The sequence below is a fragment of the Haliaeetus leucocephalus genome, unplaced genomic scaffold (assembly GCF_000737465.1).
Source record: "Haliaeetus leucocephalus isolate CR32 unplaced genomic scaffold, Haliaeetus_leucocephalus-4.0 Scaffold1000, whole genome shotgun sequence".
Classification (NCBI taxonomy): Eukaryota; Metazoa; Chordata; class Aves; order Accipitriformes; family Accipitridae; genus Haliaeetus; species Haliaeetus leucocephalus.
The window spans coordinates 1091479-1119191 of record NW_010973436.1 but is presented as its reverse complement, the minus strand read 5'-3'; the positions used below and the strand labels follow the sequence as shown (position 1 = coordinate 1119191).

At 41.7% G+C, this 27713-nt stretch overlaps 1 protein-coding gene across 1 annotated transcript; it reads left to right on the top strand.

The window, feature by feature from the left end:
- The first annotated feature begins 229 nt into the window (after positions 1–229).
- IGFN1 (immunoglobulin-like and fibronectin type III domain containing 1) lies at positions 230–25638 on the top strand. Its single transcript, XM_010584756.1, has 21 exons — positions 230–248; positions 769–891; positions 3516–3655; positions 3911–4010; positions 5507–5552; positions 6338–6512; positions 7127–7240; positions 8270–8441; positions 9049–9321; positions 13198–13305; positions 15634–15758; positions 16564–16705; positions 17212–17508; positions 18117–18416; positions 19349–19522; positions 20420–20548; positions 21037–21330; positions 22649–22737; positions 23693–23888; positions 24492–24791; positions 25310–25638. Exons 1-21 carry the CDS (start codon positions 230–232, stop codon positions 25636–25638), a joined length of 3645 nt encoding a protein of 1214 aa, XP_010583058.1.
- The last annotated feature ends 2075 nt before the right edge of the window (positions 25639–27713 follow it).

The following is a 27713-nucleotide window of genomic DNA, read 5'->3' as shown; positions in this document are numbered from 1 at the left end:
TGTCATGATGTGTTTTGGAAAGACATGTCATGATCTGTTGATTGGCAGACCTTTCTCAACTTGGCTGCTAGGATGTGGCAAATGAGGAAGGGCAAACTGCATCATAAAAGTGAGCAGTATTAAGGTCTGTCATTTCCCTTGTGAACTGTAAATAATTAAATGATTTGTCTTTTTCACAGGAGAACCTGTAGTCTGTTTGTGCTGACCATAGGCAGCTGAGCAAAGCATCATGACAAGCCATCAGGCAGGTGAGAGAACAGATTCAGCTATGAAAACTATCTGGGGTACCCCTGAGAATAAGCCCAACTTGGTTTTCTCATTTGGCAATTAGGTATCTGTCTGTTTCTCACCACCACAAGGAGGGATACCAGTAACTGGCCCATCAGGGTCTGCTGACCTTTGCAATAGTGTCTTTCTCATGCCAGATTTTGAAGGGTTATTTGGAACAATAACTGATGTAAAGCATTCCCTATCCAAATAATCGCTAGACCTGTAAGCTGATGTGGCCCTGGATTGTGATCTTGGTTGCAGATTTTCCCACTTGGGCCCTAGCTTTGCAGTAAGTCAGCACAAAACCACAGACCTTAATGCTCCAGCCTTTGGACACACTTACAGCCTGCAGTACTAGAATGGGTGGGTCCTTTATAGTCCAAGAGGAGCTGAGTAGGAACAGTTACTATTCTATAGAAAGACAATGCAGATTGAGAGATTATTTCTAAAGGACAAACATGTTATCTTAATTGAATGTATTTTTCCTTGCCTTTCCAGTAAAATCTTTCAAGAAATCTTCTGTCCCAGGAGTTACTATCACCCAGTTTGTAGACGATATTCCAAATGGATGCAGTACACCTGACTTTGAGCGGAAACCTGTCACTCTGACATTGCAGGAAGGTGAGGTTCTTGAAGAGCCACAGACCTGGAGGCTTGACTCCATGTCTCACCTACATGAAACAATTATTGTAATTAAATCAAGCTAGTTTCTAAAGAGATTTGACTAGACCAGAAAAAAGTGTTATGTGGCCAAAGTCTTTGTTGTACTGATGAAAATTCCATCGGTACTGATAGACGTCTCCTGAGTTTTCACTAGTGTATGCAAAATCAAAATCTGGCTCCTAATGTATACAACAAATCCTGTGAATTCTGCAGGAAGCTCTCAAAGTATTTTGCAGCAAAAGATTGAAATAATTCTTTCTTCCTATTGAACTAACTTGTATTATGAGCATTCAGCACTAAAATTAACTGCTTTTTAAAGTAAGATATGCTGACTGCAGATGTTATTTAGGCTGTACTTCTCCTTCAAGAAACAATATGGATGTTGCATAGAGTATAGAGAAGGCAGCATATGAGCTGAGACCTAAAATCAATGGGAAAACTTCCAGTAATCTCTCTGCACTTGCAGAGTCTTTCTTTTTTTTTCTTCTTTTTTTTTTTTTTTTCTGAAGTGGGATAGCCTGAGGAGATCGTGTGGCTTCTCTTCCCTCACAAGATTGAACTGTTTCTAGCACCCTGGATTTCAATGTTGTCACGCCCATCTGCTGATTTTCACGAGCCATTGAGATTTTATGAAGGAGCACAGTGGCCTCTAGTGGTACATTCCTCCTCATCCCCCACCTTCCACCTTCCACCTACAAGTTTCAGGCATGAACCAAGGCGGTGGTCAGTCACCCTGTCTAAATTTTCCAAATTACTTCATTTACAGTACGTCTTGTGGTTCATATACAAAATGTTAGGGCATTCAGGTGGGTCACTGTGTAAAGTGAATTCAGTGTCTATGCAGATGCATGATGAGTGTCTTTAATGATATTGTCATTGCCTTTTTGCATTCAGTGCATGGATTAGCTGATACTCCTAGCTGTGGAGTTGTGTCCTGTGACAGATGGCAAGCATGGGAAATTGCAGCCAGAATGGCTAAAATTTGACAAAGGTATAATCAATTGGAAACAGACTTTAATAATAGATAGTACTGCAATCTCAGAAAAAGTTGGAAGATGCCATTTGATAAGAATTGGTTGGCAGGAGCTTGCTGCATCAAATAAGTTTTTTGGTGGTGACTGCAGAAGGGCGTGGGAAATATTGCAAGACTTTCTGGGGAGAATTTTTAACAGTGTTGGTCACGTGAAGACCACAACTATTGCAAAAGAAAGATAGTAATTGTTTCTGCCCTGAGCTATATCCATGGATGACTCATCTCCATTTCTATTCCCCTGTGACACTCCCACTTACCTATACACGAGTCACTTCTCTGATTTGTTGTTTCATCATGTTTCTTATGTCTTTGAAGCCTTTTGGAAGAAAAAGAAAAGGGTTGTACTAGGCAGTGGTAAAGCTGTTGGAGATTTCTGTGGTCAGTTGCAGCATACTCAGATTCTTAGGGGAGCAGAGATGAAGGAGAGAGCTCACAGGTAAACCCCATCCTTTTCTCCCTTCTGTGCCTCTTTCAATAGCAGAGCCTGGTGTGTTTGGAGTGCAAGGTGGTGCCAGGCTAGCAGACAAGAAAGATATTGCAGAAAGATGACATGTAGGGGGTACATGGGGAAACATCCTACCCTGCATGGGTCCTCCCAGTTGTGGTACAGTGTTGTCTGTTAAGAATGTGTTTTCTTAAGTGTGCAGAAGGGATATTTTCTTGTTCCCACCTTCTAATAAATCCAAATTTATCCAAATGAAAAAGAGACCAGGAGCTGCAACTATTCACAGATGAACTTCACTGATGTCTAGAGACAGGGGACTCCAGCACAGTGAGTCCTTTGTTATTTAACATCCTGTCCAGCATGGTCACAACAGAGGACCAGTCTGAAAGAATGGAAAAGTGATGGGAACTTGCAGGGGAATATGTGTGTGATGAGAATGGATTTGGGCATTTCATGGCTGTGGTACAAGCAATGCATACAAGTTGGCGGAAGCAAGTCAAGGCTGAACTTGCTATAGCGCTGTTGATTTCAGAGATGATCAGAGGATGTTAGCAGTCAAGTCTGGCAGGCTAACACCACGTTTTAAAGGCCTTTAATGATTGAATACAGGGAAACCTGACATTATTGACATGGGGAAAGGTAGCGCAGCCTGGACTTGAGCTAATAACTGCTTGCTCTTTGGCCCTGCCCAAATTTCGAGGGAGTTCAAAATCAGACCAAGATACCAAAAAATTGCTGTCTTGGATATGTGATTTCTCTATCAGCATGGCTGTGCAATAAAAACACAGGCAGAGACTGTATGTGTCAGTGGTGAATTTTAAAGTTAGTTTTCAAGTAATCTCTTTGAAAGCCAGTGAGTTAGAGTGGAGATTATGGCAGATGTCTTGCAGTAATTTGGGCATTTAATGCAACTTAAACTGGTAATTTAGGCATCTTTTACAGAGAAAACAAAAAGATGTAATTGTTTTCAAAGAATGTTTCTGCCTAAAACAACAGAGATGGCTCACTCTGGGTATCACTCTATTGATAACATAAGGGGCCTGGCATGAGTGTCCTCATGTTCAAGCCTGTCTTAAATAACTGATTTCTTGCCTCTTTTCAAAGGTAAAAATGCCATTTTCAGAGCTGTGGTCAAAGGTGTCCCAACCCCTGACGTGAAATGGACGCGTATGCAAGGAGGAATGGATGATCCTGCCAAATATGAAACATTCTTCAATAACGTTACAAATGAATTCATTCTGCAGGTAAAGACCAAATATTTCAGACAGGACTCATGGAACAGAGAGAGCAATGGAAAGGAAAAACCTGCAGTGGGCTGATTTAGATGTCACCAGATCTGAGATAACACAAAGATAAGCAAATAAAGCTTTTTAGGGTCATTCTGGGAACAGAAGAAAGATCTGAGATGTCATTGAGTAGCTGGTTTATTACAAGCTGAAGGTGTGTGAACTGAGCCACAGCACATCGCTGTGAGCTCTTACTGTGTTCTTCTTTTTAAGATAAACAAACTCACTACAGATGACAGCGATTTGTATCGTTGCTTTGCTGTGAATGAATATGGGGAAGCTGCATGCTCTGCTGGCCTCAGGATCATACAAGGTAGGACTGACCAGTTCTGTGTTCCAAGGGTCCTGTGGTCCCAAGTAGTTGGCTTTTCTGTCCTCTGGGGGTGGATGCCCAGAGCATTGTCTAAGTATCCTTGATGTGAAGGTCTATTTTTCCACTCACTGAGGACTGAAGGTCTTCTGTGACTCCCCCCACTTTGGTGACTCCATGACACTATGAGCTTTAAGGCAAGGGAGAAGAAAGTGGTATTGTGGTCACTGCACTGGACCATAATCAGATGTTCTGGATTTAGTGTTGGTGTTGAATTGGCTCAATCCTTTCTTTATAATGTTGAACAAATCAGTCTTTTGGGAGGGATCCATCCCACTTCACTTCAGACATCTATGGTGTCTACCTGACCTAGTCCCCTGCTTCCCTTTATAGTCAGTGGAGAGAAATGGGCACTTTGTGGGTAAAATATAACTGGGTAATATATTCTTGGAACCTACTCAAGCAGGAGGTGGACTATGTTGGAAGCATCCATTTCACCTGTGTGCCTGTAAAGTTTAGAAGGCAACTATCTGCATTTGGCCAGATAATCTTTGTACCTTGGCTCCCCATCTCTAAAACAAGATGTTAATATTTCCTACCATTGCTTAAGCCAAAAGATTCATAGGGCAGAAACAGTCTCCTCCACTGTGTAGAGTATCCAGTAAGCACAGAGTCAATTGCAATAGAAATATTGCATTTATAGATGGAGATTACTGGGAGTCAATGTCAGATTGATAAGGAAATCCAAATTAGGATTTCCTCTTGCATTGGTAACAGATACAAAGGTTTTATTTTATAGTTCATTGGTTTACTGGTGTTAGTCTGACTGTTATCTTGTTCATCTTATGGCTTGTTTTTCCTCTGTTTTCTCTTATAAACTATCAGCTGGCTTTAAGAGGAAAGCGAGATATGTTCCTGTTCACCCTGCTGATGGTAAGTTAGAATTAGATATATTTTCTTTTTTGGGGTGGGGAGGGAGGGCATATAGTCCTCTGTCTACCACATTATTACTACCCCAAACTTGTAAAGAATAAAGTAAGAGAAGGGTTGATGAATCGCTAATACTCTGTTGTCTCTTTCTGCTTGCTGTTTACCTTTGAGTAAAGTGTTGATCTTAGATATGGCTTTGAGCTGTTCTAATTAATGATTCTGGAATCATTAGTGCTGGGAAAGGATTTTGTGATGTCAAATACAGCTGGATCAAACATGTTAACATGGCTGGAAAATAGTGGGTTTCTAGAGCGTCCTCTCTAGAAAGAGAGGAAATCCCCCTAGGAAGCGATGAACTATAATGGCACTCAAAGGACATGAGTATGGCAAAGAAAACTGGCTCAAAGTTTCGTGGCAGTGTTTTTATAAAGTGTGAAAATATCACCAGAGGTAAACAGCATAGTAGAATGGCCTGTTGTCAGTGGCTATTTTTCATTATATTCTTTTGGGGGATATATTTGACAGTGTTGAGTGTCTGAATGTTTGTTGTTTCCTCCACCCTTTAATAGAGTTAAAGAAGAAGCTTCAGGAGTTCAGGAAGCTGCTGAGGAAGCGGTAAGCCTCTGTAATGAAGGCCATTGTTACACTTCCTAGATGTTTCTTGATGACAGGGGACAGCTTCATAGATCTTCATGGCAACACTTCTTGTTTCCAAAGTTGTTGTGAGACAAAATATGGAGAGACATAACAGAACAATTTGACACTGTCTGTGAGGCTAAGATAAACACAAGGTACCAACCTCATTTTGAGGTGTATGTTCCTTTGCACCACAAGATTTTGACTTAAAAGATGTGTTTCTCTGCTTTCCTGTTTTTAGCTCACAAGTAACTTCCTGCCTAAGTGACAAGTTATGTAATGATCTTTCTAGCTAATCAGGGACTGAGCCCTGTCTCCCAGACCAACAGCACAGACTGCCCTGTGCAGATTGCTGAAATCCCTTCACTTCCCAGGTGGGAACCTCCAAAGATTGCCTGATGGGAATGATCTCTGGCCTGTGCAAAATCCTGAACTGTGCTGAGAAATTACTTGGGAGAGTGCAAGCTGGCCTGGGCCAGAATGTGCCAGTGACTCTGCTGATAATTTAACAGTGTGGACAACTGCATTACAGTCTTGCCCTATATGGCCCAGGGCAAGACTGTTCCCTGGCAGCATTTAATTTGTAGTACAGATGGAGAACACCTGTTCTGGAAGAGTCCCATTCTTTCTTGCCTACATCTACAGGGCCAAGTGAACTACAGAAATGATGGAGAGAGAGGTGAAAGGGGATTAAGTATAGAAAAACAAGACATCTTGTCGTCTGTCAAAATGTCTAGATTTTTTTTTCCCCCCCTGGTTCTAAGGGCCCCAGCACCAAAACCAAAACCCTTGGACAAAGAAGCAGTCTGGCAACTGTTGCTGCATGCAGATAGGAGAGATTATGAGAAAATCTGTATGAAATATGGAATTGTTGACTTCCGTGGGATGCTGAGAAAGCTGCAAGAGATGAGGAAGGACACAGAAAGTGAACAAGGAGAGGTAAAATAAACTGAAAGCTCTGATTTTTAACAAACAACTGCAGAGTCCTATAGTTCCTCAGTAGGTTCTGAAAACAGGCTAAACCTTCCTAAATTTCTTTCTAGATGAAAATTTTATTGTATGACAGAATGATTTATGATAATGTTTTAAAAGAAATCCTACTTCTATACTCATGCAGATGAAAATGCTATTGACTTTTTTGAAGTTCAATTCACAAATTTTAGGAGATACTGACCATAGGATAATACGTTCAATAATTTTATTAAACTACATGGCTAAAATCTGTATTCAGTTGCCTCTGATGAGAATTTGGACCCCAAATAGAAAAGTTATATGCCTGAGAGTCAAAATTGGCCTTCACATACAAGGGCATGTAGAAATCTGGACGAACAGTGGTTGTGTAGTGTGTGAATGACCAGGAGGTAGCATGTAAAATATAATTTGCCTACAGGAGGAAACTGTGGAAGCTTACAGATGCTTCTCCTACACACATGAAGTTAGAGGTAGCTCTTTTCTATGCAGACAAAAAGTAGATTTCACATTAGTTCAACAGCTTAAGAACTTCTGTCATGGCAGCCTTATCATTTACTAGATTCTTGTATCTTTCTTTGCAGTTACTACACAGTATCAGAAACTTTGAACACATCAAAGTCAACAAGGATGGAAAAGCTACATTCAGTCTGGTGATGGACCTGAAAAATCACAACAGCAAAGTTTATCTGCTTAAGGTGAGGGGGTGAGATGAGTTGACCAGCTCATAGTAGCCACTGAAGTCTTCTACATAAAATGTTTGATCTGCTGAGCAGTGGCTGAAAGAAAATATACTTCTTAAAGTTGTCTGTCCATTGCGGAATTCTTCATTGGTTGGGTTACCTGGTGTGAGGGTCCAGGTAGTCTTTGGTGGTGATTATCACTTGGGATTTGTAGATCCAAGTACAGGGGAAACGGTCAGTTACTGACATCCTTTTGACTTCAAGAACTCTTCTGGTAAGAGGAAATTCTAAGAGTGTCTTTCAGGCAGCAGAAATTATGCAGTCTCATATAAGAAGAAAAAAGATTTTATTCACCTTTTCACGTGTGTTATTCCATTATAACTCACTGCTGTGAAAGAAGATCTCAAGGAAGTGAAATATCCTGTCTAATTGTGTAGTTAGTCTGATGTGAACCCCAGGTGATAAGTGCTGTGGATGTTTTTCTGGAAGATACATTTCAGTCAAACTGTGGTTAGTGGCTTTAATACAGGGGAAATCAGAATTTATTAAAGAGGAGGTCAGACTAACTCTATGAACTTCTGAATCAAATGCATGACATGAAGTCTATGCAGCCACAACGCGGAGAAGGTAACCCCAGTGTGTTACAGATAGGAAAGTGGTGACCTCGCCTGCTTGTCCATCTATGAGGATGCTAAAATCTAAGCAAAGAAACTACTTTGTCTTCAAAGTTACAGTAACTGTGTATTAGTTAAGCTTCAAAACCTTATGTAAGCTAGCAAAGTACTATTGTTTTGCCTAGTTTGGGAGTCTGATGCTCTGTTCTGTGCAGGACTGACTTACTGCAAATATTATTGCCTGTGTGTTACATAAGCAATGAGTCTGGTCCACTTAGAGCTGTCCGCTGTAAGTAGTAATAGAGCGTAGACTTCTCTGTTGTTAATCATTTATATGAATAAGGTGGTTGTAGCACAAATTTGGCCTCATTAGTTTGAAATGCCTTGCACTAGTTGTGCATTGCCTTTAAGAGTACATTTTTCTTTCTAGGATGGTGAGAGGCTCAGATATGGAACAGGGGATGAATACAGAAAGCACTGCCTGAGGCGAATTGGAAAAAGGTATAGCTTCATTGTCAACGATGTGCAGCCAGAAGATGCAGGCGTGTATCAAGTCAGAGTGGAGGATGTACCTGTTTTCTCAACTGAACTGGATGCTGAATGTAAGGAATTGAGTTACATGTATGTGATGTGCAACTGTAACAAGTTTTGCTGGAAAATTTTATCTAGGAGCATATGCAAAGCTCAGGAGTAAAAACTGATAACTACAGAAGACTGGTTTTGTGTTGCCAAATAAGGGCTCCTCGTATGACACAGGTGAAAAAGAGCAGGAGAGTGATTATGGGATATGGGTATGGCATTTGTAGTGCAAAGGACTAGGTTCAAGTACCAGTTTGGCTCTGGCTTCTGGATGACAGTGAGCAAATTCCTTAACTTACCCCATGCTAGAGTTTCCTTTTGTAAGCTCAGAATAATAATACAAGTATCATGCTGCTGAAATACATTGACTACAAATTATCACCACATCAGTGATGTGTGGTATAACTGTCTCAGAAGATAATAAACACAAAAATCTACTTTTCTGCCTTTTTGTCCTGTAGAACTGGGCACAGGAGCACATCTCAATTTTAACATTTTCTGCTTAAACCAATGCTCACATGCATGGCAAGTTCCTGTCTGTCTTTCTTCCTTTAGCTGCAAAAAGTTTTTCTTGGAAGACAGAAATAGCTCTCTGTTTCCTTTCTATAGCTTTTTATTTTTCCATTGCAGCCATCCCTGTGAGATTTCAGCAGCCACTCAGTGATGTGCGTTGTTCTGAGGAAGAAGATGCTGTCTTTGATTGTATCCTACGCACACCCTGTTACGATGCTGTGTGGCTACACAAAACCCACCTCCTTGAGGCAAGTGAGAAGCACCAGATCTCCGTAACACCTGATGGTCTGACCCACCAGCTGATTATCAAAAATGTTGTGCCCTCTGACAATGGCATGTACACCCTCGACACTGGACTCTGCTCCTCAAATGCCTGGCTTATTGTAGAGTGTAAGTGACACTGTATTATTCCCATAATGTTGGCTTGAGATGTGTTAACAAAATAATATTCCTCTCACTGCCTGATTGCTCATTGAGATGATTCTATTCTGAGAAATGAATTGTGGAGCCTCTAGTTCCTAAATTATATTTAGAAAAATGAAGGTCTAGGTTAGACCCTCTTTCTTCTTCAGATGAGACAAATTTTTCCCTTTTTATTAGTCCTGACAAATCCTATTGGCTAATTTACTCTATAGCTACTATGAAGTAGCATGTTCTCTATCAGTTATTGAAAAATGCTCCATATCTCAGCCTGGGTATTTGATGAAGCTGTCACTATGTGAACACAGTACAGCATACAGGGCATCAAGGAGCTTTCAATACTATCAATTCTATTCTACCAATATGCACCACCACACAATACTATTCAATACTATCTTGCTAGATAGTATTTTTCTTTCCAAATTAGAGGTTAAACATGTTTGAAGAAGCTCAAAGGAAGCTGGGAAGATGGGAAACACTCCTTTCAGTGCAAGCAGATTAATAGTTAGCTGGCTCGTATTTTTTTGCTTCTGAAAGGTAGTTGCTTTGGTTTCTTTTGAGATCCTGCTGCAGCAAAAGGTGGTCTCTTTCATAAAGGCTTTTTTGATGACCTTTCAGAAACAGTGCAGGTTGAGTATGACATACAAAAAACTGCCCACTGATTTCATTGAGCTGTTAATGCTCTGCAGAAATGATATCTAGCTGGGAAATCAAAACAGTGAGTGACCTGCTCTCAGAAAAGCCTGAATTTGAGATTAATACAAAGCTATTCACAGAACTGGAATCTTTAGTCTTCAGGTTGGCCATGTCTAAAATGCCAGGATGCCAGATGTGCAAGCTGCCTCAGTACCAGTGAGATCCTAATTCAAGGGTGGGAACTGATGACCGCTCTGTGCATGGGATATTCTCTAACTCCTCCAGGGCTGGAGGGAGAAGGCAGAAGGAGCTAATGAATTCCAGATACAATCTAAGTCCCTCAGATTAGACCAGTCATGCTGGAAATTTGTCTTGGTTTTCTGCTTTTTTTGTTTGTTTGTTTGTTTTAACAAGCATGTTTCCACTAAAAGTAATTGTCTTTTTAACCAAGAAATGTAAAAATATGTCTGAATGTGATACTGAAAAAATTAGGATTTGAACTGAATTTAAATTTACTTAAATATATTATGTTTCTGTGTCCTAGAATGAAATTATAACAAATGCTAACACATTTTCTTTGGTTGTTGATGCAGTACATGACCTATTGATTGTCTGTCCTTTTTTTTTTCCCCTCTCTTTTCCTGTAAATTATATCTCCTCCAATCAAACAATTCATCTTCAATACAGATGCCAAAGGAAAGAGGAGACAGGGTGAAGGAGGTGAAAGACAGAAATCTGAGTGGCTGAAAGAAACATTGCCAGATAAAGACAGGGCTAAGAAACTTCGACGCAGAGAATATATTGGTGATGAAGATCATCTTATGGACACTGACGTGGAAAAAGATGGCTGGTATAGAAATGGTCAAATTGGCAGTGAAGGACACTCCATTGATGTTGATGGAAACCATAGATTTTTGGGAAAAGATGGGCTACACAGGCCCCACAGAAATGGAAGGATGGGGTTTGGGCAGTTTTCTGGAGCAGACCTAGGTGGAGACTCAATGACAAATGATGGTAGTAACTTTGGATTAAAAGGCTTAGGAGGCAAAACTGGATTAAGGACTTTCCGTGGCAAGGATTCTATGACAGGCAGAGCAGATACTGGTGATGAATTAGGAGGACCAGGTGAATGGTATTCTGCGGATGGCAGAGATGATGGTATGGTGGATGCTGTTAACATTGACATGGATAATGGAGAAGGAGTGAGCTCTCAGCATGGCAAGGATGGTAAATTAGGTGATAGTAGGTACAGAGCTGGCTTTGGACGTGTTGGGAGATTAGGTGCTACTGATGGAAGTTCTGTGTTAAACAGGCTCGATCCTCATTCAACAGGAGTGGGAGATGGTAAGGGTGGTAAGGGTGACCTGTTAAGTAGGACTAGTCCAGGGACTGGAGCTAGAAAAAATGCTGCAGGTACTGAGATTGCAGGAGGAATGAAGTCCCCCTATGGCAAGGATGGTCTGCCCACTGTACTTGATATGAATGGAGCAAATATAAACAGAGAAGGACAAATAGGGACTCCCTATGGCAAGGATGGCCTGACACTTCATGCCAGCGGTCATTTAGGGCAGGAAGGAAGGTCTGACTTGCTCTATAGCCCAGGGCTTCTTCCAGCTGGACATGGGGCTATATCTGGTGCAGGTGGCAGTTATATAGGGGAAATGGAGGCTCTGTATGGTCCAGATGGTCAGACAGTTGGAACAAGTAATGGCAGTGCTGCTGTAGCTGGTGCAGGAGCTGTTGGGCCTCCGTATGGAAAGGATGGTCTCCCAGCTGGAGCAGGTGTTGGTGGTGCTGGTGCAGCTGGTGCAGGAGGAGTTCGATCTCCCTATGGAAAGGATGGTCTCCCAGCTGGAGCAGGCATTGGTGTTGCTGGTGCAAGGGGAGTTGGGTCTCCCTATGGAAAAGATGGTCTCCCAGCTGGAGCAGGCATTGGTGTTGCTGGTGCAAGGGGAGTTGGGTCTCCCTATGGAAAAGATGGTCTCCCAGCTGGGGCTGGCATTGGTGGTGCTGGTGTAGCTGGTGCAGGGGGAGTTGGGTCTCCCTATGGAAAGGATGGTCTCCCAGCTGGGGCTCGCATTGGTGGTGCTGGTGTAGCTGGTGCAGGGGGAGTTGGGTCTCCCTACGGAAATGATGGTCTCCCAGCTGGGGGGGCTGGGGCTGGTGGTACTGGGGTAGGTGGTGCAGGTGGAGTTTGGTCTCCCTTCAGAAATGATGGTCTCCCAGCTGGAGCTGGCATTGGTGGTGGTGGTGTAGCTGGTGCAGGGGGAGTTGGGTCTCCCTATGGAAAGGATGGTCTCCCAGCTGGGGCTGGCATTGGTGGTGCTGGCATAGCTGGTGCAGGGGGAGTTGGGTCTCCCTATGGAAAGGATGGTCTCCCAGCTGGGGCTGGCATTGGTGGTGCTGGTGTAGCTGGTGCAGGTGTAGTTGGGTCTCCCTATGGAAAGGATGGTCTCCCAGCTGGAGCAGGTGTTGGTGGGGCTGCAGCTGGTGTTTTTGGAGGTATTGGATCTCCCTATGGAAAGGATGGTCTTCCAGTTGGGGCTGGTGTTGGTGGTGCTGGTGTAGCTGGTGCAGGGGGAGTTGGGTCTCCCTATGGAAAGGATGGTCTCCCATCTGGCGCTGGTGTAGCTGGTGCAGGGGGAGTTGGGTCTCCCTACGGAAAGGATGGTCTCCCAGTTGGGGCTGGCATTGGTGGTGCTGGTGTAGCTGGTGCAGGGGCAGTTGGGTCTCCCTATGGAAAGGATGGTCTCCCAGCTGGCACTAGTGTTGGTGGGGCTGGTGTAGCTGGTGCAGGGGGAGTTGGGTCTCCCTATGGAAAGGATGGTCTCCCAGTTGGGGCTGGCATTGGTGGTGCTGGCATAGCTGGTGCAGGGGGAGTTGGGTCTCCCTATGGAAAGGATGGTCTCCCACCTGGGGCTGCTGGAGTAGGTCTTGGTGGTTCTGATGTAGCTGGTGCACAGGGAATTAGTTCTCCTTATGGAAAAGATGGTCTTCCGGTGGGAATGGGAGCTGGAGCTGGTAGTGGTGGAGCTGGTTTTGGTAGGTCTGGATGTCCATATGGAAAGGATGGTCTCCCAGCTGGGGCTGTGGCAGGAGCTGCTCATTTTCCTTTTAGAGGTGAAGAAGTATTGGGATCTCGCCATGGCAGGGACGCTTTGCTGAGCAGAGCTCAAGGAGGAGTAGCAGGCAATGGCTTTTCCTCAGAAGGTGGTGGTGTCATTGGCTCTGCAATACGGGGAGCTGGGTCTCCCTATGGCAAGGACAGTGGCTCAGCTGGAGCCAGGGCTGGTGTGGGTGGTGTTGGCAGGTTGGGAGGTGATGAAAGGGAGTTACATTCTGTCCCTGGTAAAGAAGGTGTGGTAGGTGCTGTTAGACGAGGTGGTGAATATGGGTTGGATTCACATTCTGGCAAATCTTCTATGGGAGGTAAAACTGGAAAGGGCACTGATAGTGAATTCAGAGCATCAGGGAGCAAAGGTTCATCTGATGACAGAGATTCACTTTCAGGCCAAAGAGACGCCAGGAGTGAGGGCAGAGATTTAGGACACTTAGGCTCCCTTTATGGCAAAAATTCTGCCTTTGGAGGGTCAGGGAGTAAATCCCATAACAGATCTGTTGATGGGAGGAATTCAGGTAGTTTTGGTCAAGGTTCATTGGATTATGGTCAGATGTCAGATTATTATGGCGGACCTCCTTCAATAAACCAGAGAAAACAGGAAGCCAGCCTTGATATTAAAGCAAATGATTTCTTGAAGAATACAGAAAGTATGGGAAAAAGAAGACATTATTGCCTAGATGATCTGAAAGGTATGTGTTTAATTGATGACTTCTGTATTGCTGGTCTTTGCATTTTGATACTCATGTTCCTAATCCTGGAGTGAAACTGAATCTTACGGTTTAGACAAATGTAGCTATATGTAGAAAATTGATTATACTGCAATCCGTTCCTAATTCTACCACTGATTTTCTGTTTGACCTTATACAATTTGCTCAGATCCAACTGCCTTAAAAGTCTAAATAATCTTTGTTTAAATTATCTAAAACAGGTATCTGTTCATTCAAATAAATGATTCAGATCCACATGGAACAGACTTCAGTTCACAAACATACTAGTTCACATATAGTTGCAAGGAATGTGGCCATGTTTCTTTGATATTGTTCCAATTTAAAACTTATTGTTTCATTTTATTTGTTCTAACATCTAGTGCAAAGATCTGTGGTTTTCAAAGTTCTGGGAACAAATCTGTGCCTGCTTATATTGGATTAATATGCACATTGGGCCTAATATGAAGAGCTCTTTTCTCTTGTAACATCAGAAATAATAAGGTGTTGCATATAGTAAAAGGAGAGTAATGTTGTCCTGGTTTAACCCCAGCTGGCAATTAAGCACCACACAGCTGCTCGCTCACTCCCCCCCATCCCCCGCATGCTGGGGGAAAGAATCGGGAGGGGGAAAGAAGTAAAACTCGTGGTTGAGATAAAGACAGTTTAACAGGACAGAAAAAGAAGGGAAAAGAATACTACTACTAATAATAGAATATACAGAACAGGTGTTGCACAATACAATTGCTCACCACCCGCTGACTGATGCCCAGCCAATCCCTGAGCCATGGTGCCCACCTGCCAACTCCCCCCAGTTTATATATTGGGCATGACGTAATATGGTATGGAATACCCCTTTGGCTTGTTTGGGTCAGCTGTCCTTGCTGTGTCCCCTCCCAGTTTCTTATGCACTCCCAGCCTCTGCTGGCAGGGCGGTATGAAAAGCTAGAAAAGTCCTTGACTTAGTTGTTGCTAACCAGTGTTTATACTAAAACATCAGTGTGTTATCAACATTATTCTCATCCTAAATCCAAAACACAGCACTGTACCAGCTGATAAGAAGAAAATTAACTTTATTCCAGCTGAAACCAGGACAAATGTGTATGCAGCCGTTTGGCTAAGACCAGTGGCTACACTAGCAAGATGATAATGTGAAAACTGTAGAAATGTATAACCGAAGGGGTATATTCACCGAATAGAATTGCTGACAACTTAGAAATTATCAAGGCAAACAAAACATAGCTATAAATAAGGAAGTAAAAACAAAATTGGAGTTAATGAGGAAGGAGGTGGGATGTTTATTAGAGACGGGATGAGGATGTTAGTGGAGAAGAACTTGGGAAGGGAAAGAGGAATACAGGGGGTAGAGAATAGTGTGACTTGGAGCTGTTTAGGGCGAAGTGGTTGGGCAGCCCTGTATCTGGTCAATGCAGAGGAAAAGAATGATGAAGTAGTATATCCATATCCTGGAGTAGCTATTTTTTTTCCTGCTGGCTGTAGAGGGAGCCAAGACAATTAGCACAGACCTAAAATAGCAAATCTGTAGATGGATAATGTGATTTGTGATGAATCCATTGCCCGTTAGGTTGATGTTAGGACTATATTGTATGCAGGCCAGCTGGCACGTCCTTTCAGTGCAACGAGTTTACGCAAGCTAGCCCACAGTGTTGTGGTACAAAACCTGTTATGGCTACAGTATATACTTTTTTAAAAAGCTCTCTTTTCTCCTCACGTGCACGTGCATTTTCATTTATATATTTCTCTCTGTCGGTGTAACACAGAGTTAGCATCTTTTCAACACTTTCTTTTCTGAATGTTCAGCACCACCCTGTTACGTCAACAAACAGTTACTTGATGTCAGAGTCCTGAAAGGGGAACCAGCTGAGCTGTCTTGCACTGTCAGTAAACATGAAGTGACAGGAACCTGGTTTAAAGATGGATTAAAGGTAGGTGTCCTCTAGCTACTGGTTTCTTTGGTTAGCAAGGCTCTGCTCTCTGGCTCCACTCCTTAAGTGTTGTGTCAAGGTGTCTTTTCCTCTGCCAGTCTTACTGTAGTCTGAGCATGGCCCTGGAAGGATTCTGCAGGAGCCTGTTGATAATAAAATTCTTGATAGAAACCCAGCAAGATTTCTCTCCCTTCCTGTTACAAGACATTTCCATTCTTGCTGACAGCAGGAGGCTTTGTGTTTTCCATTCTTTTTCATGGGTGGAGATGGTGTGGATCTCTTCCTTGCAATGCAGTCCTTTTTCTTTTCCTTGGTGAATGAGAGAAATATGCAAAAAGAGAGGGAAAAGATCTTCAAAGGATCTTTAGGCAGGAATAACACGAAGAGTGCTCTTTCAAAGTAGTGCTTAAGGTCAAGCATAGACATCATATTCTATGTTCCAAAACAACACTGAAGATTAATTCCACTTGTGGGATCCAGATGATACTGGATGTAGGAGTTCTGAGGTGTCATACTTGAGCATGGGTCAAGGATTTTGTCATTAAGAATAGAGAGCTTGGAGATTTTACTAAAATTTATTTTAGTAGACTTTGTATCAAGTCTTTGTGGGGAGTATATTGATAATGCTTATATGCAGTGTTACCAGATGAGTAATCCCAGAATATTATTGTAATTAAACATGCGTGTCATTCATAAGTCTTTTCAATTACATTCCAAATTTTTGTCTGTCCAGTTAAAGTTTGGATTGCCCTTTTTTTTCCTTTTTTTTTTTTTTAAGAATGGGTCTCTGTGCTCTACCTTGTAGTTAACAAACATGGATGGAGTCCTTTTTGAAAAGGAAGGTCTAGTCCACAAGCTAATTATTAACAAAGTAGAAGATATTCATGCTGGGAAATACAGGTTTGAAGGTGGAGATATAAAAACTGAAGCTTCAATTTTTGTTGAAGGTGAGTGTATTCAAACTACCAATTCAGCAGGCTCACTTTGATGTGCTCTAAATGTAATACATTTTCTCAGGACCTATAGTTGGTTATTGAGACAACTTTATTATAAAGAATTACCATGTAAATGGGAGACAGTTTTTGTACAGGTTGGTGCATTTTGTCTTTACAATTTTAACTAGGGAGCCTTCCTGAATAGTTTCTAATTATTAATTCAAAGATTTTTGGGGTGCACATAACACTTTATCAGACCAGATTCTTCATTCTTGTGTTTAGTGTATTGCCTATGAAAAATTTGCTCCAGTGAAAAGGATAGTATTCTTCATGATAATTATCCTGTAGCAAAGTACGTGTATGTATGTGAAGCACTGAGCATGCAACTAAAGGTGAAGGTCCAAATGTTGTGAGCTTCTAAGCGTTATTGGCAACATCATAAGGGAAGCCTTTCCCTCTGAGGTGAGTCTTACCCTCTTTGAATTGCAGTTTTTAATGGCCTTGTATCACCTGCTTAGATCCTCCACAGGTTGACAAAGTTCTCCTCAAAAACTTAACAAGTGTTCCTACTGTGGCCAAGGCAGGGCAGAAAGTAAAAATCAAGATCCCTTTTGAGGGCCGGCTGCCAATCAGAGCAACGTGGCTAAAGGACAGAATGGAGCTAGTAGATGACACAAGGATTCGTGTTGATAAAACAGAGACCTTTACCATGCTGTCCATCTCCAGCAGTGAGAGAAAGGACTGTGGGGATTACCAAGTCAGGCTGAAGAATGACAGTGGGGTCCTGGAGATCAACTTAAAGCTTGTGGTAATAGGTAAGAGCCCCATAATATCCACTGTGGCTTTCATTATAAAGGTTAGGCAGGGAACCCATTAACACTGGTGACAATCTTACTTGGAGCTACTGGGTATTCCAAGGTGAACAAGACTGTAATTTTCCACCAAATCAGGGTACAAGCAAAGATTGCTGACATGTTTCTTGCCCTTTAGTACAAGGTGACACAAATCTAGTTTGGTTTTGCACAGCCTCAGCAGCAGTGGGAGATGGGACTATGTGCAACAGTCAAATCTAAAATAGATTATCAGGGCCAAATTCAGCCCTACCATAAATGTCTGTGCTCTTTTGGAAGACCGGAAATGGTGTTCTTCCTTACAAGCAAGCTGAACTGGTGCAGAGCTTATGAGAACAATTAGCCCATGGAGCAAGGGCTGGGTTTTCCCCCTGCCCCCCTTATCAAAAGTTAGAAGAGTGGAAGTTTTGAAGAGGCAATTCAAGTGTCCAGCCCTCATTCTGCATGTATGCATGTATTCCATCAGAAACTGAGTGTCCCAGCTGGGGAGCAAGAGATAGTGTCTGCTCCAAACCCAGGAGCACGTCTGGGTCTGGAGTCAACTTGCATTCTCTCTGTGTTCATCTTTTCAGACAAGCCACAGCCACCTGCAGGACCCATCAAAATTGTAGAAAGCTCTGCAAACAACATCACCATTCAGTGGAAGCCTCCGAAGGATGATGGGGGCAAACCAGTGCAACGCTACATTGTTGAGAGACAGCAGGTAGGCAAGAATGACTGGGTGACTTTGGGAGAAACCCCCAGGAGCTGTACTACCTTCACTACTAACAAAGTGGAACAAGACATGAGCTACTACTTCAGGGTGAGAGCTGTGAATGCCGAGGGAACTAGTGACGCACTGGAATCAGATGAAGTGAAGGCTGTCGGTAAAGGTAAGGAAGAACTTTTCATAACTGTGTTCGACAACCATCTGGGAAATTCATTATCAAAGCTGACATCAAAGAAAACTCACTGCATTTTGGATGTTGCTACAGATCTAAACTTGAATCATGGCTGTGAAGTCTTCACATGAATCTGTGGAGATTGCACATCAAGACTAGAAGTTTATTGCAGGCTTTGGTGATGCTGAGTGAGATGGCATTACGTTCTCAGTCATGCTCCATTCTGAATTGGAAAGCAAGTTTCATGGGGGGAAATGCAATATGCATCAAGATGAGAGGAAATTTTTCCTGGTGTGGCTACAAAGGGAACATGTGAGGCCTTTTATTAACTCCATAGGCAAAGGAGTGTCTCTGTATTTGCAGCATTTTTCAGCATGACCACCTCATTCCCCTGATTTCCAAACAGCTAATTCTATTCTTTGTCCTTCAATGAGTTTAAATACTAGAACAGTTTTGCCTTGACCATGAATGTAGTACTAACAAGAAAGCAATGCTCTATTCTGTTTCTAATTTTCTTCTTTCTACATTCTCCTTCTCATGATTATGAGAAGCCCTGTATTTTGAACACTTTAGCAGAGGGCTAAGGAAATCCATTCCATTTCCAGTTTCTGTCATTAAAAGTAAGAATAATGCTGACTTTTCCTACCATGTAAGAATGACATGCCTCACTCCATAGGCTGACAGTGGAGTTGTCAGTTGTGATGACAGCAGGTCATTCATGAAAACAAAATTCAGGAACAGAGGTGCATGCTGGATCCTGTTTGTGTGGAGGACAGGATACACAGCTTCAGGTCTCAGTCAGGTTTTCAAAACACATCCATATGAATACCTCAGGGAAACTGGAAGAAGAAATGACACAGAACGCTTTCTTATCTTGCAGTTAAAATATACCTGCTAATAATGAAACGCTAATCTCTTTCTAGCTTCGCCTGGTGCCCCAGATCCCCCTGAGATTGTCAGTGCCAGCAGAGACACCATCACAATATGCTGGAAAGCACCTCGTAAAACTGGCAGTTCCCGAATTGTGGGATATATCGTTCAAAAACGCAAGAAGGGTACCATGACCTGGCTGCCAGTCAACAATGTGCCTATAGCAGGTAGGTAGCTTAAATCCTGGAACAGACTGGAAGACTTGAAAATGGCAAAAAAGTCAGCTGGGTTCAGGAGCTGCTTAGGATCTTATACCTTTTCATATCAGTGGTTTTCCTCTTGAATTTGTGAGCTGCTCACTGTCCCCATCGCAACTGTATTACCCTGGTCTGAAGTTTTATCTTCTTATCTTTCACAGCTCTAGTGTATATGTTTTCTCACAACTACATTTTTCTTACAACTAAGGTTTCATGGCTGTGCCATAGCAAAGCCAGATCTTGGGTTCATATACAGCTGAATGCCTGGGAGGAGGATTATGATCTTTTCTAGACTGTGTGCAAGCATATGGCTGGAGAAGAGTGCAGAGAAGGTCACTGCTGCATCCTGGGATGTAGCTCCTCTATAGATAAACTGCTATCTTCAATTTCTGGAACTAAAGTCTGCACTTCACATTCAGAACTACTGTCCTTAGTCCTCACAGTAGGAACTTGGCAGACAAGAATTTATAAATGCAAGGAATATAAAGAAACCCAAGTGATCTGTATGAGCTCCAAAATGTGTTTTGACTATAGCTAGCATTATCTGTCAGGTGCAAACTAGGACTTCTTACCTGGTATAGAAGACTTTAGAATTATCCCATGAGGAAAAGCAGTATTTATCCTTTCTCTAACTTAATAGCTCTCAAGTGCTGTTTGATTTGAAAGGGAATGCAATGAACACGTCCAAGAAGTACACATGCACTTGGATAGGGAAGAGCAGGGGAATCAGTGACAGCGTTTATACATGGATCTTGAGAATTATTCAGTCCACAATTCTACATGGAGTAAAGAACAGCATTGTTGTCTCAGCATTTCCTGCTTGGGGAAGAGTTCACCTGAGCCAACATGCTCCTTTTCTTTCTGCAGACAAGAAGCTGAAAATGACCAATCTCAAGAAAGGTCTGCAGTATGAATTTCGTGTGGCAGCTGTCAATGCTGCTGGCATAGGAGATGCCAGTGAACCATCACAGCCTGTCTTTGCGCGGGATTCCACCAGTAAGTGCACTGCCCCCCATCCTTCTGTCTTGGGGATACGTAAAGCTGAAAGTAGACTGGCGATGTTAGTGGAGACGTGATGTTTTTAAATGTTTTGTAAAAGTATGTGAAGACAAAGATCAAATAATTGGGGAATGTTTCATGGCTGATAATCCACTATCAGCATGAGGAAGGAATGGAAAGATTTCCTGTATGATGTCTAAGTCAAGATGTGGCAGAGTCCCTGTGTGGGAGTTATGTGGAGTGTAGAGAAGTATTCAGGATGGGTTGCACGCCATTCAGGGGTGTTGCAGATTGTACTGCATGGCTGGCAGGAGCAGGCACCTGGATCCAGCTTTGAAGAACTAGGACAAGGTGGAGGCAAGACAGCAGGCTGGATATCCAGTGCACTTCAAGAATGTTGGGGAATCTCAGGAAATGACTGAAAACAGGGGACAGAAATCCTAGAAAAATAATTTAAATAAAATTTCTTTTTTCAGAATCTCCAGGTCAAGTGCAGGACCTTAAAGTGAGCAGCAGTGACAGCACTAGTGTCACCTTGACATGGAGGAGACCTGAAGCAAAAGATGGGAGTGATGTGAAAGGCTATGAGGTGGAGATGCGATCTTCTAACAGCCTCAACTGGACCAAATGCAATAATCTTCCCATAGAGATGACCACTTACACAGTGAAAGGCCTCCAAGCCAAAGAGATATACTTCCTACGTGTGAGAGCCCTCAATGACAGTGGCCCAGGAGAAGCCGCAGAGCTTGAAGCTTGCATCGAAGCTGCTCCCGCTGTAGGTAAGTCAAAGTGGGCTGCTTTCAGAATGAATGAGGTCATTCTACAGGTAACCGGATGCAGGCAAGGTCTGTAGGTCACTGTGACGATCTTCTTTCAAGTCCCAGACTGTAGCAGAAGGACAAATACTACTTCCTCTAGAGTATGGTCTTATTTGGTCAACTCATCAGGAAATTCTGAGGATTTAACTGATAATAAATATGCAATGCACAGTGTCCAGCTCATGTTAAAGATTCATTATGACAAAAGAACCCCCAAACTGTATTTTCTCCTCAGATTTACATTTTTCCTCCCTGTGCAGAGCTATACCACAGTCATGATCACCAGACAGAAACCACACATACCTTATGCCTACCCATGCTCTTTTGAGGGAAAAATAGAGTTTTCAGTCCTTTTTTATACAGTCTTGTGGAATTAGACATTTTATTTCAGTCTCTTAAATCGCAATTGTTATGTTGGGTTTTGTGAACTTTATTTTCCTTGTAAATTTTCTAGTTTGAAAGTTTTCTCCATTTTCACTTTTTCATCTTTATTTACAATATGTGGCTCTGGTTTTTTTTCCTGCTTTTTGGGAACATTGCAGAAATACAGAATTAAGAGATAATTCTGTGAGGGATTCATCTTCCTTAACTTTGGTCCTAAGTGAAAATATCTACTTTTGGCCTATGCCTGGAGACTCCTTTTATAATGAGTCAGTAAATAGATAAGTATCAGTCCATGTGGGAAGCAGTTTTTTCAGTTTTAAACTGGAGATCCTAAATACAATTTAGCACTATTGTATTTGGCATTTTTAGAAAAATGCTAAATACAGTAGTATATTATATCGATGAAAAGATAAAAGAAAGAAAAATATTTTAAATACTAAAAAAGATTATTTTTAATAAACTCAGGCTGGCTTCCTGGGGTTGTTCTGTACCCTGTATTGCATGTATATTTCACAAGTGTCCATTGCAATTTCCTTTTCTCCAGATGTCATTTTACACAAAAGACAGTCCATGTTATGGGGTAATATGTGTCAAAGAGCCAATTTCTTTGTGATTGAGACATCACATGTATACAAACATTGTTGTGAATATATTTTTACATCATTTCCCCTTGTTTAGTCATAATGATAAATAAATAGTAATAAAATTTTAAAGGTGTGAACTCTGATACTGAATCAAGGAGCTTTTTTTCCACAGTACCACTATGAGTTTATCAACAGCCTGTGGACTAGCTGTTGGAAAGGCATGAGGCATATCGAACACATGCATATGACTTTGTCAGCCAGTGACTCTGTAATAATGTGCAACTCTTTATTGTAATCACTGTCTTTTCCAGTTTCTCCCAGGTTACTAATAGATGACACAGTGAAAAGCTTCCTGGTTATAAAAGCAGGAAATACCATCCGAGTGAATATTCCCTTTGAAGTAAGTATTCAAATATGTTTGTAAGAATTCCTCATCTGTTTTTATGTTGTAGTCAATCGCAGACATGAAAACTGAGCTACTGTTTTCTTGGCATGGAATTTTGTTTACAAGACACTGAGCAAATCCTTTAACATGCCTGTGCTGTGTATACTTTCTACATGAGAAAAACATGAACAAGAATTCAGCTGTCACTCTTGGCTTTAGTGTTTTACAATATTATGGTCATACGTTAACCTCTGACAACAATGCACAATGCTGTCCATCCAACCATATCAATATTATCATCATCTGGTACTAATCTGTTATACTTAGAGTTTAAAAATCAGTCGATTTCCCTCTGATTCCTTTGGAAGGCCTTGGGGTAGCATTTCTAGCGATATCTTGACTGTGTTTGTCTCACTAAGCAGCAGAACTTAAGCTATATGATTTGAGAAATAGGCATGCACTGACAGAAATCCTGTGTGCTTTGATGTAAGCTTGGAACAACACAAGTAAAGTCTGGGATATCAAGAAGAGGTTGATGAGGGCAAAGTGTGCGTATTTGCTGGCCTTTCTCCTAAGCACTTGGACAATAGAAATCAAAGATGGCACAATGGAAATAAAGATGTTGAGGATGTTTTTTCTGTCCAAAACCAGCAGATCTTCTTAAAAGTAGAAAATATTAACTACTGATGTCATCTGTTATTCTTGATCTAGCACACTTTGTTTGACATAGTTAACCTGAACACCTTACTACAATAATATTCTTAAAAGACACAGAGAAAGAGAAAAGTTACAAAGAAACTTTAGAGCAGCCCTTTATCCAGGGCTCTTAGATCCATCTTGGATCCATTTATAGGTATTACTTTACTGTGTCATGTATATATACATTTGGGGCAAGATAATGAAACTAAAGACGTAGAGAAGCAATCTGGAGGCAAAACAAGTGGGCTATAACTCATGTTGTTCTTTACAGGCGTCTCCAGATCCAGTGGTGACCTGGTTAAAGGATGGGCTTCCTCTTTCAAACCGGGCTAAAATAAACACCAAAGATGGTACCACCCAGCTGCTGATTGCAGCAGCTGAGTTCGCTGACAGCGGCACCTACACTGTTGAGCTCCAGAATGGGTTAGGGAAAAGAGAAACATTCAGCTTCCAAGTTCAAATTACAGGTAACTCACTACCATATAAACAAACAGATTTACTGTGAATAGGCAGTAGGCAACTGAGTTTGGCATGGTGCTCTGATGCAGTTAAGCAATGCAGGCACAGGAAGAAGTAGAGTACAGTTTTCCGTGAGATTCAGTCTGGCCACTTTGTGGTATCACTTTGCTGTGTCTGCAGGACAGAGCAATCTACTGATTAAAATTACACCTGGCTTCCAGACTGACTCTGCTTAAAAAGGCAAGGTCACACAGATGGATAGTGCAAACCACAGGAGAGCAGTTCATGCTCTTTCTTACAGTCTAAGATTAGTTAGTAGCAGGCTATAGGACAATTTAGTGCTACAACAACTCTACATGCTGTCTCCCTAAGAGATGAAAAAGTTTAGCTGTACCAGCCCTCATCTCCTCCCTATAAGAAAGAAAGGAGGCCCAGCAATCCAGATGTAATGCAGTAGAAGTTCAGTTAATAGCAAATGAGTTTGTGTGACTGGAGAAGGAATCAAATTTTGTTTACTCAGCCCCCAGACATAGAATGGACTAAAAGTTTTTAGGGTTCTGTACTGTGCCACTTTCCCTACATCTCTGATATTATTTGCCTTCATCTGACAGATATCCCACAATCACCTGGACCTATTCAACTGGAAGAGAATGTGCCAAATACAGTGACAGTAACCTGGGAGCCATCACCATCTGAGAAATGGGAAAGTAATCTCTACTACACAGTCCTGAAACGTGAATCACAGAAGGGCTTGTGGCACATGGTGGGTGACCTGATCTACACCAACAAGTTCACATTCACCAAACTGATCCCAGGCCGGGACTACTACTTTAGGGTTGTGGCAAAAAATAGCCTGGGAGCCAGTGATCCATCTGAAACTGTGCAACCTTGGAGCATTCGAAAACCAAAGGGTAAACCAGCTTTTACAAATATTTATCTCTGTGTTGTCATGCTTTGTTTCTTTTATTGTTTCTAACACACCATCCTGAAATGAGTCTCTCCTCCTGTGAACATTTAGTTGCCCAGAACAAGAATGCATATCCTAAGAGATATCCTAAGAAATTCCAGTTTGGCAGGGAAGTCTTGTCCCTTCTGCATGGACGTTGTCCAGATACATCCTTTATATCCAGCCATTATATCATGTAATTCGCCCCAAAATTAATTCCCAGCAAAATCTAAGGCTTAAGTTTTGCAGAAACCAAATTTTCTGACTTCATAGTTAAATTCTGGCTAATTTGAGAAGAAACACAGATTACAATCCATAGGTGCGTGGGGCCTCTGGCAATTTGCAGTGCAGAATAAGAGCCATTTTGCACAACTAAGCATCATGATTGAAAACCAGTCCTTTAAACCCTGATTTCTATTGCTGTGAAGCAGTATCTGAGTGTGTGTTTTTATGTTGCTGGTTTTTTTACAGCTGAATTTCAAGTCAAACCACAGAAATACAGGGGAGTGAACCAAAACCAGCCTCCCAGATTCCTTGTCCCATTGAAGCCTCATGTGGTGACTACTGGGAGTGAGTGCCATATGAGCTGTGCGATTGGAGGCCATCCACCTCCAAAGATCACATGGTATAAGGACAGTAGAGACCTCTCCAATGATCCTACCTATTTTTGCACAAATGACTTTGGTGTCTGCTCCCTGGTTGTCCTGGGTGTCACAAAACATGATGAAGGAGAATATATGGTAGAAGCCACCAATGAATCGGGCCGTGCGTTCAGCAAAGCCTTCCTCACTATTAAAGGTATCAGTCTTTAATGCCTCTCTTCCTTCATCATGTGATGTCAAGATATGTCATTGCTGTCAAGATGCCTTAAAAATGGTACCCATACAGCTTTATTTACTGACAAGGGCAGTCTCCTATAAGGCAGTGTATATTTGGACTGCTTTATTGAATTTCTAATTATCTCACTAGTGATCAAGTATGAAACAGAAATAGAAATGAAGGAGCACACGTGAGAAAAACATCTGATTATTATGAGCCAGAGGTTTTGGTTGGCCTTGAGCAAATATTTTAGAAAGAAATATCCTATCTTAATTTGATAATATCTAGGTTAGATTTTTCTACAGTGCAGGAGCTGCAGAATAGAAGATCCTGCAAGATGTGGAAGGTTAGGTGAAGCAGTGAAAAAAAAGCTGGTGTTAGGTGGCCAGAGGCAGTGAGAAGGGAGGAAAGAGAGGGATGTGGTATAAGTTAAATAGGGTCATTATGGATCCCTATGTGAATAGAGAATCAGTGCAGTTGACTGAGGATAGACGCATGGTGTATATACTAATGGATAAATATCATTGGCAATTTTACTCAGTTCATTAAGAAATATCCTTTACTTTCAGTTAAATATTTTCCTTTTAATACAATTCAGCATTCCTTGGTGGGATTATATGAGCAGAGAAATGGGTCAGTTAAATCCCTGTAATCCTTTTGCAGACATTGGTCTTTTTGGCCCTGTAAGATTTCAGGTCCCCGTCCAGTGTACCTTACAGACTACCTCCCTCATTACAATATTGAGCTGTTTCTCTCTTTCTCTTATTTTCAGACTCCACCCTGTAGCATGGCCTTCCTGAGAACATCTCTGCACTACTATGTGAATGTGAAGGTTTTTATCGAGAACTGGCTCTATATGAAGGATATGCATTTATTTTCAGATGTGCATTATAGTCTGAGTGTTTTATTTTTCAGATCCAGTAGTTGCATTTTGAACATGATGCTGCACTGTAGTCAAAATGGGAAAAAAAGCTTTAAGAGAATCATATCTTTTTGTAATGATCATGGCTTTCCACTAGACCTTTAAAACACAGATGAGAAGCTTCAGGAACACAGAAGATGAGGAAAAAAAATTGGCTAAAATGAAACTTTCCATGGAGACACAGGTGTAAGAGATCATTCTGCCACACCACTCACCTGCTGTCAGGCTGCAACAAGACTATTTCTTGACACCAGAGATCTATGAAGCTGGCCTTTTAGCATGTGGTTTTCTAATCCGGAGCAATCATTTTAGATTCCATGTAATTCTCAGTGGGTTTCATAATCCTGGTAGAAGCAGTTCTGCATGTATTCCACTGCCAGTAGCAGCTAAGTATATTATTTCCCTTAACCTCTAAGTTGAAGAGTATGTGCCTGATGATAGTTTTATCTAGGCAAGAGATAAATTCTCAGAGTAAGCTAACATGGAGTAATGCTACTCACAGTGAAAATGCACTGATGGCAATGAATGGAAATCTAGAACCAGTTGTATTAGTCTGAGCAGATCAATGGTGTACTTAAAAACCTACTATAGCAAGTGCTGTAAAAAAGGATGTATCAGTCCTAAACTGTCACGTTAGTATCACCATTGGAACATAACTGCCCCTACCTCATGACATTGCTAGAAAGTTTTCGCCTAACGCAAAAAGAGGTTAAAAATCTTTCATGTTTGACCAGAAATATGAGGTACCACCAGAGATCCTCTGCCATGGCTGGGGATTCCATTACTGAGCGGAGAACGAGACTGGAAAGCAAAAATATCACGATGACTGTATGAATGTTTAGCACTGTAGCCTTACCACCAAAGGTACTTTGATGACGGCATCTAGAAGACAGGAGAGTCTAGATCAAAGACTCAAAGCCACTGGATCCTCAGACAGCCAGTCAAACATTTATGTGGGGCTGAAATGTTCTTTTTGGTTATATTTTGTACAATGTTGTACAGACATAGCAACAGTAGATTATGAAATTAAACCATAATTCAGTAAAATCTACTGTGAGTAAGTGTTTATTTTGGAGAAAGAAGCCCAGCCAGTTCCTGAATGCCAGTCCATGTCTGTTGCAGTTTTCACATGTAATGGCTATGTAG

Excerpts from the sequence above, each read along its gene's own strand:
- IGFN1 (XM_010584756.1), top strand. Across the intron at positions 892-3,515 it reads CACTCTGACATTGCAGGAAG|GTAAAAATGCCATTTTCAGA; the intron begins GTGAGGTTCTTG and ends CTCTTTTCAAAG. Across the intron at positions 3,656-3,910 it reads CAAATGAATTCATTCTGCAG|ATAAACAAACTCACTACAGA; the intron begins GTAAAGACCAAA and ends CTTCTTTTTAAG.